The following is a 16,199-nucleotide window of genomic DNA, read 5'->3' on the forward strand; positions in this document are numbered from 1 at the left end:
ACACTAATTTATCAGACTAAAGATAACTAGAAACAAATAAAATTTTTTACCGCCGGCGTGGCAGAATGTCGACGTGGTATTGGCGGCGGTACATCATTTCCGGTGCGTGGTGGCTCCGGAAGTAAAGAAGTTCTGGTTGGAAGACCAACGCTATGAATTCTGTTCTGCCTGAAATATTGAATAAATTATTGCTAAATTATTTATGGTCATTTTTTTTTTTTTCATAATGCATGTCAGAAATAGTATGGAAATGAGAAAAGTAAATTGATCAGTAATTCAGCGTTTAAACACATTTGGAAGTAATTCAAATTGCGGCAGAAAATTCATATATGATCACAATTATATAATATTAAACGATAAAAATTGTTTTATTTTAATTATTTCTGTTACGTTTTCATTTGCCTAAAGGTTCTCTTGTCATCAGTTATTTATAGTTATACTTATAAATAGACGTTAGAAAATTTCATATGTCAGATAAGATTGTGTAAAATCGAATATTACTATTGGCAAAATTCGTCGTTTATTTGTTTTTATACAAAAAGATATGTGTATTTTTGTCATGTGTTTATCGCGTATTGTTTGTAGCTTAAAAATGCTATGTAAAGCGATATAATAACATGTTAAGCGTATTAACCACAACGTATTCTCGCTGCAATTATAAACGCGTAATCAGCACTAATTGCTGGCGTTATTATATAATGAAATCCAATTTCTGGGATAACCAATGCAAATCGTTTTTCCCGAGTTTTCCCCAGACTATGGTCGGACTATGATCAAAAACTTTTCGCAATATTATAAACTTCTGTGTTTCTGCGTTTATGACATGTGTATACGCACATTTCATTATTTTGAAAATGATTAAAACAATGTAATTAAGATAATAAAGTACACGCGATAAATGTTAAAGGCCTGTTAAACCGTATTTTATTATTCTTGTGACAATCTTCCAGAATTAAGAATTATCTTTTATTGTTAATAAATTGATATTATGTTATACTATTATCATATTGTTACATATTAATATTTAATATTGATACTTTTGTTACTTAATATACAAAAAGATTTTTTGGAAGAAAATGATAAGATCCCGAATGCGTCAATTGTAATAGTAATTTAATTCTCAAACTAAAAAATTCTTTTTGTGCTATACAGAGATACATTCACATTCTTTTCATTAACAGCTGCATTCACACCGACACACGTAATTGCTACTATCTACGCGTTGTGGTGAGGTAATGATCGTAAGAAATGTCATTAGGAGAGATTCAATCAATGTTGATCTCATCATTAAATGTTTTGAGCACCGAGCATTAAAGTTACGCGCAACGAAATAATAGTATATAACCATTATATTGTAAATGTCTCCCTCGTATTGTTTATTATAAAAAAAGAAAAGATTTGTTAAAATATCTTTTTGCAACATTGAGATTTACTATTATTATTTATATGTGGCTTTCGAAAATAAGATTTAGTGTGCCCTAACTTGATTTCTTTGCGATAGAAATTAAAGCAGATGCTCCTAATAATTTCCGCGTTCTATTTCTAGTGCCTTTCGGGTTTTGTTTCCGCTTGTTTTCGTTTTCAACTTCAGTTTTCTTTTTGTTTCCACAAGAGGATTCGGGTCAACTGCAAATTCCGTCCATGAGTCCAGATTAGCAAAAGCTGTGGCACAGAAGCTAATACCTCAGGTTCGGTCAAAGCTTTGCTATTGACTTCGAGTATACTGTTAACATGGGAAGCACTGCATAGCCTCGAGTCAGAAATCACAAGTTCTCATGACTTAGTTTCGAGCATTATAACACGTATTATTTTTTCTAGAAATTACATTAATTTTATTGCAATTTATATGCAATATTATTTATGTATTTCGCACAGATAGACTGTACTATCTATTAAATTTCGGTCAAAATATTTATGAAATTTTGAATGTATCTAAATATGTTTCTTTTTTTAATTTACAATGCAGACAAAAAATAAAACAAATGTGCCTTATTCGAAAAAAAAATTATATAAAAAAATAAGCAATCAAGATTATACCGGGATTTACCGAGATTTTATAGGATTTTTATAAAAAATTAAATATATTAAAATTTTTTGTTGATGTATTATATTAGTGCATTGTTCTTGCTTCTCGTTATGAAATATTTGCATAATCTCCCTTTTTATTGAGGTACAGGATGCATATGTTACCTATACCATTACCGAACTTACAACGCGCTCTAAGCATGAACATGTTATAAGATATTTTTTATATTACTTTGTATAAATATTTTAATCACACATATGCTGCACATGCGTACGCACACAATTACGCAAACTTACATAGATATTTTAATTACCGCTTTTCCTAGGTTGGATTGATTTAATGAAAGTGTTATAACCGCGACACGTTTTCCTAGTAACACGACATAATGCGGCATTTCGTTGCCACACAATGACCATCGCGAAGTTTGTATCTCCAGTGAAAGTATACATTATCTCGTACATCATCCACACGCTAGTAACTACCCGCAGTTCTCGCGCACCAAACTCGGACAATCGTATTATTATAATTAATGCTCAGCAAGTTGTTATTTAATTAGGAGAGAGAAAGAGAGAGAAGGAGACAAACCCCGCTAACTTGCCGTCTGATTAAATATCCCGCTGCGTTTACATTAAATTAATTACTGACGTGCTGCGGAAGAGTTATACTTTCCACGAAATTCATGACTTTCTCATTACCGTGGCATAAGCCGAACACGAAATTGCCGGTGGAAAACGGACGGCAAAACGAATTAAAGTTTCTCACTTTTCACTTTCTCGCGAAATACGAATAGAGCTATTTTAGTTTTTGAAAGTACGTAATCAATATTTACGTAGTTACGTTAAAACTCTCTTACCTCGGCCGGCGTGTCGGGCTCGTATCATCGTCACACGATTCCATGGACATGTTGATTTCTGCAATGCAAAATAAAAATATGTTTTTTAAAAAGGCAGCAATGCAATAAAAATGTCATAAATATTATCTATAAAATAAATCTATAAAATAAAATTTGAAAGATCATAGGGAAATTGCACCTATAATAATACTACGATATTCCACGTCATGCTGTTAAAATTATCAATAAAATGTATTAATAGTTTAGTTGCGTATAATTTATATATAGGAGTACAATTCCGCTCTCGAAATTTGAATTATTAAATTTTGAACGACCGAATTCCAGGTAACGTTATTATAATTCTAGTGGTTTAATTTTTATGATGGACATTTCAATATTATTAAAGCCACATTCCCTTCGGCTTTGTAAAGCAATTTTTACTTGTCAAATAACTCTTTTATCGAAAATGATGTAATTATTTGAAATTATAATGCGGCGCTTGAAAATGCTTTGTTATAAATGCATTTTACATTAATAAGGAAATTACTATTTTAAGTACAGTTTATCATTAATATTTCTTTTTATCATTTATATCGATTTTTCCAGTTTGCAGACTCTCTTGTTTCGCAGTTTTAAGTTTTAAATCAAATAGCAGATACAAAGGAATTTAGTCAAATATCATGTTGCAGGACGAATACGTACTATACGTACTATAGTGTTTGATTCGAGGTGTCGATATGGTATAGATATACGAACAAAATAATTTATGGGCATCGCTTAGTATGACGAACGGGTCCAATCTCATGCACCGGCATATCGGTTACACGATATGCGGTTTCAAATCGATATAAATGCGACATCGTGGGCACGTGGCTTTGATCGACAAGATTGGCCCTTTAACCAAATGGTCAGTCTGTAAACGATGACGGAGCTTCGGCTTTACCTCCCTGTGTGTCAAGTGAAAGCGCTATTCAATTTCCTTTCATGTCTGTATATTCGAACGTGCATACATAAGTCCTTCATACTTGGTCGAGCGATTTGGCTCCATCCGGTCCCCCGATCTGCAACCGGGATCGATCTGTACCACCCTTGTTACACACACTTCCGTTTCAAATTCAACCGTTCATCGTCACGCGGTTCTCATCTTGTCACTCGGAAAGTAAATCGGAATTTGTTTTTGCGACGAAGGGATGCGCGGTATGGTCAACCGTAAACAGATCACGAAACTTTTTCCCTGATAAATTTTACAAAAGTTTCTACCTGCGTCGTTGTCTACGAAGTTTAATTTCTATAGCCATATTATAACTTACTGGTGAAGAAAGTAATATTCAATATTTCTAATTTAATATTTCTTTATACAATATGTTGCTATATTAGCTTAGGGAAGATCTTTTTCTATATTATGAGAAGAAAAATATTCTGAAAAAATATACAATTTCGTAAAAATCTTACTAGTTACAAAATGAATAATGTTTGCATCGTGCTGTTAGAATTTTAATAGTTTATTGTGAACACGAATTATTTAATGTTTAGATGGCAAAGTAGAGACGTATTAGTTAAATCATTAAATATTATATATGTCTATTCTTTTTTATGTCCAATGATAATATTGCTCAGTACAGAGTGGCGAAACAAAACTATAGCATAATTAAAAAAGAACATAGATTATATGCTTTAAAATAATTATATATAATTATGTAGCGCTAAATAAAATTTATGTTTTTAACAAATATAAGACTGAAATATAATTTCTAACAATAAATGCGATAATTATAAAAATCTATTATATATCTACTTGAATGTATTCCTAGATTGAACAAAAACGTCGAGAACAATTTTCTCACGGTATTGAGTATTTTCTTTCTGGATCTTCGCGACCGAATCTTGAGAATCGCCGTTTCTTGAGGCACCGGAGCTAAAAGGAGAAAGACTTTAATCATAAGGGATCGTTTTACCCGTGCAGCTTTTCGCTTTTTATGAAGCTAACTTTGGTTGGAAAGTAATTTTCATCGACATACGACTGCGTGAATGAGAAAAAAAAGATCTTTGGAATTCCGGCGGAGGCGTCTTAGCCACTTTTCATTATACAGCTACTTTCACGACCGCTTGCGGAGCCAAGGATATTGCGCGTGTGAAAATGTGTTGCCTCAGATTTCAGTTTCATTGTATTCATCTCTTCGATTCGCCCCCCTCTTTCTTTATCTTTTTTGTAAGTTTTCTCTGTTCGCTGAACTTTTACGCTTTCGGATGCCTTAGAATTTTGATTAGATGATTCAGATTTGTCCCGTTACATTCATACGATGTTTCTAAATTTTCTTATACCTGCTCGAATTGAAATTTAAAGCTACAAAAGCTAAACAAATTTAATGGACACGTGATATTACACGTTCATTTTTATTGAGAAAAAGAGATTTTTATACGCGATTTTTATGTTGTAAAAATGGTGGGGTATGAACAGCCTCTTGCGAATTAAGCCCTGAATTAATCAGGCGCAAATTAATAACGGGATCCTATTTATCGCTCCATTTGGCGAGGACATTATTTTAACAGAATTTTAATTCAGTTGCTGAGAGATAACGAATATTGAAATTTGAAGATATCGGAAAAGAAGCCCCGTTTCCTCACTTTGACTATTTTTTTCTTAAAATTTCACTACGCGAGAAATCACGACAGTTGATATATTCTTCCCTTTTCTAACTTTACGGATTTGTTCGCGAAGACATGTGTAAAATATATAAAACCTCGACTGTTACAATGTATTTCAATTTTCCATCAAAATCCTATAATTCGCAATCAATATGGCACGTGCAATATTGAATATTAAATAAAAACATAAATTTTACATTTAATATCGAATAACCGATAACACCGTTCCGTGCTTTCGAAAGTGAAGCGATACGCTATCGCCACATATCGTTCTTGCAAATTTAATTCTATGTTATCAACGAGGAGACGAATGCCCGTGTTTAATATTTAACTGTATTTACATTGGCTTGCATTTCGATGGAATTATCACCGTGTCTGGTTGCAATGCGAATAATCGAATGATCTGCGGGTAAAAATGTACATAGTATGCACGTATTCGTCGCGGGAGTATGTTATGAGCGTGCAGCACGTACATTTATGCGCCTTATCATCTTCGTCAAAGGAAAACTTTCGACAATAGCGAACAATTTGTTTAATCCAGCAACCGGTAGCGGCCAATTAATACGCGGCATTCGCAGCAAATCTCACCTAAAGGGACAGTTGGTCTAATTAGAAATCTACCTCTCTCTCTAACGTATCCCCATTTAATTTACATCCCACTTACGTATCTTCCTCGTCTTGCCCGCGTGACCTACTATAGAGAGGTAATTCCTCTATCGATTCGTAAAATATATAACTAATAGCATTATATCTGTCGACTTACACGTATTTTCTATATACTTTTCTATATACTTTAATATACTAGCGATAAGATAGTAATATATTAAACTATGTGTGCACGTGTGGGTTATGTGTGTTGAATTCAATATTTAAAATAATTTATTCTCAAAATTTATATTCTTGCGTAAGTAATTAAAATGCCTTTTACATCAACGTCCACTGACGTCTATTACTATATTAAAAAGAAAGAAGATGTAGATGGTAAATGCCATCGCGAGTAGCATAAATGCAAAATATGTATATAAGTCTTCTGCATATATCTACATAATTATTTGAATGCCACTGAAACGCCTACGCTTTTACATTATAAATGTAAGATGGATGAAACACTCATTATTATTTAATCGAGTAATTTAGTTTACAGATAAATATGTAAAGTGTCATCGCGATTACCATTACGTTTTTGATTTGCAAATTCTTTCATGCATTTGCGACAGGTCTTTCATAAAAGAAATATTTTATTGAGGATCTTCTTTGATAGCTAACTCGTGTTTATATCGTTTTTTAATATTAAAGTTAAATGTTTTTGTAACTAAGTTGAATTAATTAACTTATTGAAATAAAGTCTACTTAGTAGTAATTAAGGTTTTATTTTTGCTAACAAATCTGTATGTAACTCAGCTCAGTTTGTGAAAAGTCTTATTTTCTATTACTCATAATTCAGAAAACGAGAATATTCCACACGAGTACGATTTAAATTGATCAAAGAAACCATAAAATGAAGGAGGGCAGTCCCAAATATTTTGTATAAAAATTCTTGAGTATAAACAGAGTATAATATCGAGCCAGAGAAAAGTATGTTCCGAAGCAGGACCTGATGCAATCATAACGTACAATGGAAGCCGTCTTAGTGCTGTTTCTTCGCATCTCGTAGATTGAATCAATTTATATCGTCGACAATATTGTGCAAAGCTTTCCTCGGACTTTCGCAAACTCAATTAATTCACTCGATCTGATAGAACAACTTGTGTCTACAATCTTTTCGAAAAACACTCTTGCGATGAAAAATCTCGTATTTTATCATTGTCCGAATTTGCCAGAAGAAAAACAAACTAAATATTATAAATATTAAAAATTTTGTGATATTTTTTTCAAGTTAGTGGTATATACTTTTGAAAAAATATTTTTAAAAAGAATCACCGACAGAGAGAGGGGAAACATTAAACATATTAAACCATATGCAAATTATATGAAGTAATATATATCTATATCCGAAAATATAACATGACATATAATTTTGAAAAATTAAAATATATGAACATTGTTCAAATCTTCTTTTATGTTAAAAAATAAATAGAAAAACATTGAGAATAAATACACATGTTTAAATGAGCTTCTGTCGTTTTTTTATATATTAATAATATCCTGAATAAAACAATTTTGGAAAGAAAAATTAGTTAAAAGTTTTTATATTTTTAAGTCATAAAAATATTATGTAGAAATATATATTTGTTCGATAAGCGCTAAGAGAAAGAATTCTCAAGAAAACTGAGATTTTGTTGCCTAATAATTGAGGTGTCTCGAGGTATTCTGAGACAAGGTTGGAGAGCTTTTGAGCTCTCTCAATGTCTACGTAGGATTTTTTTCTTTCTTACCCATTACAAACGAGTTATCGTATAAAAATATAACACTTCAAAAATAAATAGGGTGTTTTATTTTTTAACTTTTATTTAATCATATTTGATCACCCAGCTGTAAACTATGGATCTACCAGTCAAAACTTTGCCCAAGTATGTCTTTTAAGACGATCATTAAATCAAATTACTTAAACTTTTTTAAATGTGAGATATTTTAGACCGGGGAAAAAGTGGATATAAAGCGTTATTTCCTTATGAAGTTTAAAGTAAATTTTTATGAGACGTATTGTTATATTTTCTCTTGAACAAGAGAGAGAGAGAGAGAGAGAGAGAAGGAGAGAGCGCAGGAATACCTTTCGAGCTGCGATACCAATGAAAATAATATTTCACTAAAATTTAGAAATAAAAAAGTTTCTTCGTTACTTAATTTGAAATAAACCTCAGTTTAATATATTTTTAATTTGTAACTTAATTATTGAAAAATACTAAAAATGGTAATATTAAAAACTTCATGAGAAATAATAATATCGGCATTTTTACATTAAAAGAGAATTACTTTTAAATTTTTCAATGGAACGATGCCATGCGTTTATTTTTCGTCAAATTCCCGGACAATGTGGGTATTTTAGGTTTTCCTCGCGGTTCAATATGCAGATCAGCGTTCCATTTTCAATAGATGAAGATACTCTTGACGAAGCCCTTGTAAGCCTCGTGTAAGCGCTTGCAAATGGATCAAGCAGCGGAAACAAATAGCTTGCGATACGCTCCAATCGGTACACATATGAATACACCCGAAATGACGTGTATACAAGAAGAAGACAAATATACTCGTAATTCTAATGATCTTCCATTAACATAGCTGTTGTTTGAAGTTTATCAAAGTTGCGTTCAGCTTAATTATGGTTTTTTAAAATAAATTCCATTGGTGTTTCAAATGTGTTGAATGCGGTGATGCTTTCACGTGCCGAACGGATTCCCAAAACCCGAAATATCGCGGCGATCATTCGGCTTTATCGTGATTCTATCCAGGAGGAGTCATCGGAGCGACTGGTGAAGCCCTACCAACTACCACCGGTCGAGCGAACTACCATCGGCGGCGGAAATTTCGAACGTCCGACAGCTATCTAGTATCTACATATCCGTTTATACGCTTGTCCATTTCTCGCGAAAACACGCCGTTATCGATCTCGTAGATATATCGCTGCCATATTTAGCCGCATTCAAAATTCATTCAGCCGTCGGGATTTCAACCCGTGTCTGTACGGCCGATGCGACGCGTGTAAGCGCGTATGTGCAAAAATCCAACGTATCGAGCGTTCGCTTTCGTGCCTGGAAAATATCTCGCTTTTGCCATCAGCCGTCCCTCTTTTTCTCGTAGATCCACTTTTCCATCCTCTCCCGTTCTCACACTCTGCTGCTCTCTCTCTCTCTCTCTCTCTCTCTTTCTCTCTCTCTCTCTCTCTCTCTCTTTCTCTCTCTCTCTCTCTCTCTCTCTCTGTTTTTTTATCTTTCTCTTTTTTTCCTCGTGCGCAATCTCTCTACATATGTAAGAATCCTTTTGACTGGCGTTGTGTATATAGCGGGACAACGCCGGATGAGAAAATCCTTAAATCCCCTTCAGCCTTCAGCTTATATTCGGAGATAATGGCACATAATGACTATCGCGTATAATGTCGAAACGATCGAGTCAAAGTTATTGAGCGAGCGAGTCAAGCAGCGGAGGAGAATTAAACGTCTTACAATCCGAGGTTCACGAGCGTAATAGCGTCGTATTTCGCGAAGGAGTTACAGTGGAGCTGATTGAGAAAATACAGAAATAGCACGCGCTTGTTGTCGTATTGTTGCGTAAACTCAACGAGAATTGCACTGGTGCAATTACTATTGAATAAATCTGATAATTATTATAATGGCAGGGAGAAAAATAGGAGGAAAACTATAATAATATTATTAATGCAAACATATCGAGTCTTCGCATGTACACAGTAAAATATTCGTTTCACACCAGATATTCTGTAAACATGTCAACTAAAAAATTTAAATCATCAGCAAATAGGAAAATATGAATATTTTATCTGGAGATCGAATATAAACTGCACGAGCGTCACGACGCCTCGACGTACCAAAAATTAAAAGCAAAAAGGATACGCGCCGCGATCATAAATCAATCTGTTATTTTAGTATTTATAGCGTGTGCATTTATACATGACTGCCGGTCATGCGCGAGAACACATAGATCGGACACATCGCGTGTGACAACCCGTTTCGCTTAAATCATGCACGGAAACTTGACGTCGGATGTTCGTAGCTCGTCAGAAAAGAAAGAGAGGAGGGAGAGAGAGAGAGAGAGAAAGAGAGAGAAACGAAATGGAAATTCAGTTACGGAAATCAAGGGCGTACGTAAGCAACCGAATCGAAACGACTCTTTATTAAATCGTTTCCAAGTAAGATCGTAGGGTCGTACCGCTCACTCGACATTTAATTCCTCCTCTCGGCCAGAGGAGGAATTAAAACCCTCTTGATAACATTTTTCTATCGCGCAGACGAAAGCGTCGTTCTTCGATTACGTGCTCTTTCTAGTGAAAGAAATGCTTACCGCGAGGAAACTCTACATTCGCATTCTACCCTAAGCGACGCGGAACCTCGAAACAGCTTTAACGAAGACAAGCGATTCTGTGGAAGTAACCGCTTCATGGTTTTACTTTCGAAGCAAGAGTGATTTCATTTATGCATGGCACGTTACTAAGTAAATACCAGGGATTTTAATAATGTAATGATTTAATTTTTACATTGAATTCTTCGTATATTCAAAACAATTTGTTATAGAGCTCAGCAGTAACATCATTTGCCGCTGCTCTGTAGTTGTTCACGATTATTCCAACAATTATCGAAAATATAATAGCACAAATATGTTATAGAAAAAGAAATTAATCCGGAACGTTCTATGAATTAAACGAATACATCTTCTAAAAAAATTTATATGTTTTAATAAAAGAGACACTTATATAATGTCAACAGTAATTATTATAATGTCAAGTAAATCTTGGTGAAAACAATATACATAATTTTTTTTTTTAAATTGACGTCTACAAGATACGTTTAACTATTAAATAAAAAAAGAAGAACGTAAAGAATTTGTTATGCCTCATTACCGTGGAAAGCGATTTTTTTTAAGTTGTAATATCCACCCTCTAACACGCATGTCATGTATCATTATTTTATATTCCCGGCTACATCTTGGCAGGCGGTCTTTCGTACTGCACGATCGATACTTATTTCACGGCGTAAGAAAAAAAATCAATGAATTCCAATGTGTCAACCTTTCGGCAAAAACCCTGGTACGTTGCAAGCGTAATTGCGTTCTCCTTGCAGCGATATATAATGTACGTACAAAGGAGACTGCCCGTGTTGAGCGAAACTAAATGTCACACTCACTATACCTTTCTCGAAAAAGTAAATTATAAATAAACGATACAAGAAAGTATTGTTTCTTAAATAATGGTACTTCTGCAGCTTTTCGATTATATCTTGATCTTAACGAATCTCGTAAAATTCGTGCATGTCCTGTGCAAATTATCACAAATTATTTAATATTATTAGAGGAAAGTGCCCTATTATGAGACAGGATCCTAATATGAGAAATGTTAAGCTAAGAGGCCCCATCTGTTGATCCCATCATGAAAAAACCCCGTCATCTTATATTAGGATCCTATCTCATAATAAGGCACTTTCCTCTATATATTACAGAATAATAATACTTTATATAATTTTTATCAGAATAAAAATTATATGAATAGTTTTATAAGACTTGAATATTGTAATATCGACGATTTCAGGAATTCTAATATTCTATCTAGAATATAATGTGTGATATAATAGATAAAAATGTAAAAAGTAAAGAGCGAATATATAGTAGTGAAAAATAGTAGAATGTTATAGATCAAAATATAATAATCATCACGTTTAGTAGAAATTCTACTCTATTGCAAAGTTTTATGACTTTGACTTTTGTCGTACAGACGACCGCCTTCAATCTTCGATCTTCCAATCTCGCCCATCTTTATCCCAGGCGATCGACACTTTTTCCTAACCCGTCATAAGAAGAACATGTAAGAGAGATAGCGAAAATCCGTCGTGTCACTCTGCAAAATTACATCATGTCTTTGCCAAAGTCATATAAAGAACTCATATTACGTGCAATAAATATATTCAAAAATTACGATTATTAAATTATAAAATATTTCTCATGTGAAATACACGTACAATTAAGGAAATAACTGAAGATATATCACAGTCTCTTAATAAAACTTTTCTTTGTCACAACAAATAAGTTATTATTTTTTACTCGATTATAAGTATTAATGATTCAGTTGTATAATGTTTCTTTTCTAACTAAATAAATGTATGAAGTATTCATATAAATTATTTAATCATGACTTATGTCGCTTGCGTGATCTTCAATTTGATATTAAAAAAGCTATAATATTTATATTTAATTTGTAAATTTCGTGTGGTACATTCCTCTGTTTTCTACTTTACAAGATAATGGTATCCCGTTTCTTGGAATATTCAATTAGCATCTTTGCATTTAATGAAGACGAACGCTCAAGCAGCGTCGGGATAACCGCAAACGTTATCTAGTTACTTGCAAATCCGCATCTATCTGATACAGGCGTAGGAAATTTCCTTTCATTTGGAGATGTTTGTGACCGAAACTGCATACTTTCAAACGATGCAATTTAACAGTGATTTACAAAAGTTTATCATAAACTGTCTCTTATTTATTTATTATTAAATTATAAAACACATTTTTGTTAATTGCAATTTCATGTAATAACAATTTGCTATATGTTGAGTTTACAATTGAAAATAAATTCTCCTATTTCATATAACTATGTCAGAAGAGCTTCCCGAAAAAGATGAAGGATGGGCACAAGACGTGAATAATATTCGTTTCATGCTCCTTATATTTCCATTTCGCACAATATATTATCACGAAAATATGGTAAATTAAATTTCCATTTGAGAGTCCACGATGTTAAGCCGATTATTTTTTCTTAATGTGGAAGTAATAATAAAGAAAAACTCGGTCGGAATAATGCAATATTCATTATCGATAATGGGTGGAGGAATATAAGAATATTATATAAAGCAAATTTTAAATTAGCTAATGAAAGATGCGGAATTTTATGCAATAAGTCGCAAGAGCTGTAACAACAATAACAACAATAAAATTATCTTCAATTTTTCTTTGTCTCTTTAAACTTTTGAAATTATAGAAAAAACGAAAACTAAGTAAATTTTTTCTAAAACTTTTCAAGTATCAAAAATTGTTTAATATACATTTTAAGATTTTAAATGTTTGTTTTATAAAATTGATTATTGTTTTTTAAAATGAATAATTCATTTTTTATTAATATACAAAAATATATTTTATCTTATTTCAATTTAATAATGTATATAAAATGGATAATGACAATGTTGCAACGATGTGGCTGTAATCAGAATAATTACAGAAGTAGTAAAATCGAAGTATGTACGGACATATTCTAGATATGTACGGACTTTTCATAGTATCTTTTATCTAGACACGCGTAGTATTTGAGTCGATTGATAAACCATCATTCACTGAATGTTAAAGCATCAATAACTTATATTTTTATAGAAAAGATGGACCTATTCTTACATCCGCATCTTCGATCATTTAAGTGCTGATTTTAAAACCATAACGATATCGAACAATGTAAGAAAATGTATTTTGTACGGTATATATATTGCACGGTATAAATCAATACATACTTTGTGGATGTATATATTGATCAAATTGTATAAAATACATAAAATTATGCAGAAAATTGAATTTTTTAAATTTACACATTAACAAACAAGAATTTTATCCTAATGTATTTCTCTCTTATCATATTTCGATAAACTTTTTTATATAATATTCAGAACGGGAATTAGAATATTACGTTGAATATTTTATGCACAAGAAAACACAAAAATGAACTTATCTTTGATCAAAATATGTATTAGTACCATTCTTTGCCCATATTAACTGAAACTGTAACGCCATTATAGTCTTTATAGTTACAAATGTAGTCATCACGATACTTTATTTCTTATCTGTTATCGTTCTATTATTATTGTCATTTGTTATCTTAATGTCATATATTGATTTCTTATATACGATTATATAACAAAGAAACAAACGTAAAAATAGTGGCAATAATGACCAAATAATGCAAATAAATTATTGCTAATGGAAAATAAAGTAAAAAATATATATATTATTTTTAGTAATTATAAACAATATATCTACTACTAAAATTTTCAAAAAACTTTTTAAAAAAATTATTTTAATTTGGAGTTGCACATATGATTTATATATTATTTTATTTAACATATTTGAAAACATATTAATACGCGAAATATATGTATAAAGAATATAAATTTTTAAGAAAAAAGTTAAACAATATAATAAAAAGCTGTATAATAAAAAATGTTTAAAACGATAATTAAATGTTTTACATATTTATAATATATTTCAATTACACATATATTATTTCTTACTGATGTACATTTCTTTGTTTGTAAATAATATGTAATACTTATATAAGTATAACTTACGTGTAAGTTTTTACATTGCTAAAATATAAATTTTAATATTTTTAAATATGTCTGTGCATGTATGCTTTTATAATAGATAATCATTATTACGTTAGAAAAAACTTTATTATATCATATACACATTTTTTTTTAATAATTGCTAATTGATATTATATCGATTTCAATATATTTTATCGAAAATTCGATAACTGTATTTTATTTTATTGAAAAGCCGAGATAAATTGTAATCGAAAATAAAATAATTTAATAATTTATTTCTAAGCAATTTTAATTTCTCTCTTTCAAAACTTACCTTGTACCGTGGACGATTATAGTCCTCGATCTCTTTTTTATTTTTTCAAGGCAACCTGCATCCGTCGCGTCCTACGAAATCTGCGATCTTGGCATTGTCAACGCGAGAAATTCTCTGCTCCGCGTGAATTTGTCATTTTGGATATTTCCATTACGGACACAATGTCGATTTTTAATTGCATTTTTGTTATCCGATAGAGAATTAATAGAGCGTATCGTCGAGTCGCTCATGGAACATGCAAAATGGAAAATTTATTGTCGTCGGTTCATTACTTTCTTGATGGCAAAGATTTCTATTCTGCTGAACCTCGTGGCGCATTCACCCGGTTGTGCTTTCGCTTGGCCTCATGGATGGTGTGTCTTCCTTGATAGGGAATCCCCCGTTCGCTTCACGTTCCGACGATGACACCCGCAAATATTGTACTAACACAAATCGTTCGCTCCGTCTTCTCTTCACGTGGCATCTTTGATAATCGTTACGATATTGCGGACTGACAGTCGCGGACTTTTCATCGGTTATTTATCTTCAAGATTTTCGACCATTGCCGACAGTCTTCTCTATCCTCGAGTTGTGACAGGTACGAGTGCTTCTAGCTGGATGTACTTACAAATTGCTTCGCCACCAAAACGCGCGTCGGAGAAATCTTCGCCCGGGAGAAACTCTCCCTCGTTGTTGGCACGCGGTACAAGATGTGAGGAACGGGGGATAACTTCTAGAGCACACGTGGAGCGAACGTGCGTACTACGTGCGTGGGTGGTAGCGTACTACTGAGTTTCACGTTCGCGAAAAGCCAATCCCGACCCACCCCCACCGCATCGCATCCTAGGCACCCTTCCAGGCTCTCTAGCACCCTCTTCGCCTCCCCGTTTTACCACCCAGGACTCGCGCACAGGCACGGTCTCCTCTCTCTCTCTCTCTCTCTCTCTCTCTCTCTCTCTCTCTCTCTCTCTCTCTCTCTCTCTCTCTTTCTCTTTCTCCCCCCCTCTCTCTCTCTCTATCTATCTATCTCTCTATTTTTTCCCTCTTTTCCTCTCTCGGTCGAAAGCGAGTTTGAGCCTCTATTCGCTTCATCGCGACTACTATACACCCTGTCGTTTCGCTCCTCTCCGCTAACAATAACGCTCGCGACAATTTCTTTCACTCATTGGGTTTACCTCGCTTGCAGACAATTTCGCTCGACTGTCCTTTTAGAGAGAGGTAAAACGCCCGTCGGGCCAACGGCGGTTTGCCGTGCACAGGGTGTCTCAGATCCACCGCGCTACTTTCCGTTTACTTTCTAAAGTCAATTAAAAATTTAAAGTTAATTCTTAATTTCACGATTCTTCTTTATAACAAGAGGATCATGAGACGGAGCGTTTCGCGAACGACTCTTTTGAAAACTGAACAGAAATAAGGACGAATAAAATTAACGAAACCGAT

The 16,199-nt window shown here is 33.1% G+C and overlaps 1 protein-coding gene across 2 annotated transcripts in view; it reads right to left on the reverse strand.

Moving 5' to 3' along the window:
* LOC112453873 overlaps positions 1-15,522 on the reverse strand; it is a 34,310-nt gene extending 18,788 nt beyond the window's left edge. For both annotated transcript variants that reach the window (XM_025014876.1, XM_025014875.1), the window contains exons 1-3: positions 14,781-15,522; positions 2,880-2,937; positions 51-168 (exon numbers count right to left, since the gene is read on the reverse strand). In XM_025014876.1, the coding sequence (XP_024870644.1) occupies positions 51-168; positions 2,880-2,929 (168 nt within the window). In that variant the 5' untranslated portion in view covers positions 2,930-2,937; positions 14,781-15,522. The remainder of the gene's footprint in view (positions 1-50; positions 169-2,879; positions 2,938-14,780) is intronic.
* Positions 15,523-16,199: the final 677 nt, after the last annotated feature.

This window comes from Temnothorax curvispinosus, unplaced genomic scaffold (genome assembly GCF_003070985.1).
Source record: "Temnothorax curvispinosus isolate PA1 unplaced genomic scaffold, ASM307098v1 QBEX01004747.1, whole genome shotgun sequence".
Taxonomy (NCBI): Eukaryota; Metazoa; Arthropoda; class Insecta; order Hymenoptera; family Formicidae; genus Temnothorax; species Temnothorax curvispinosus.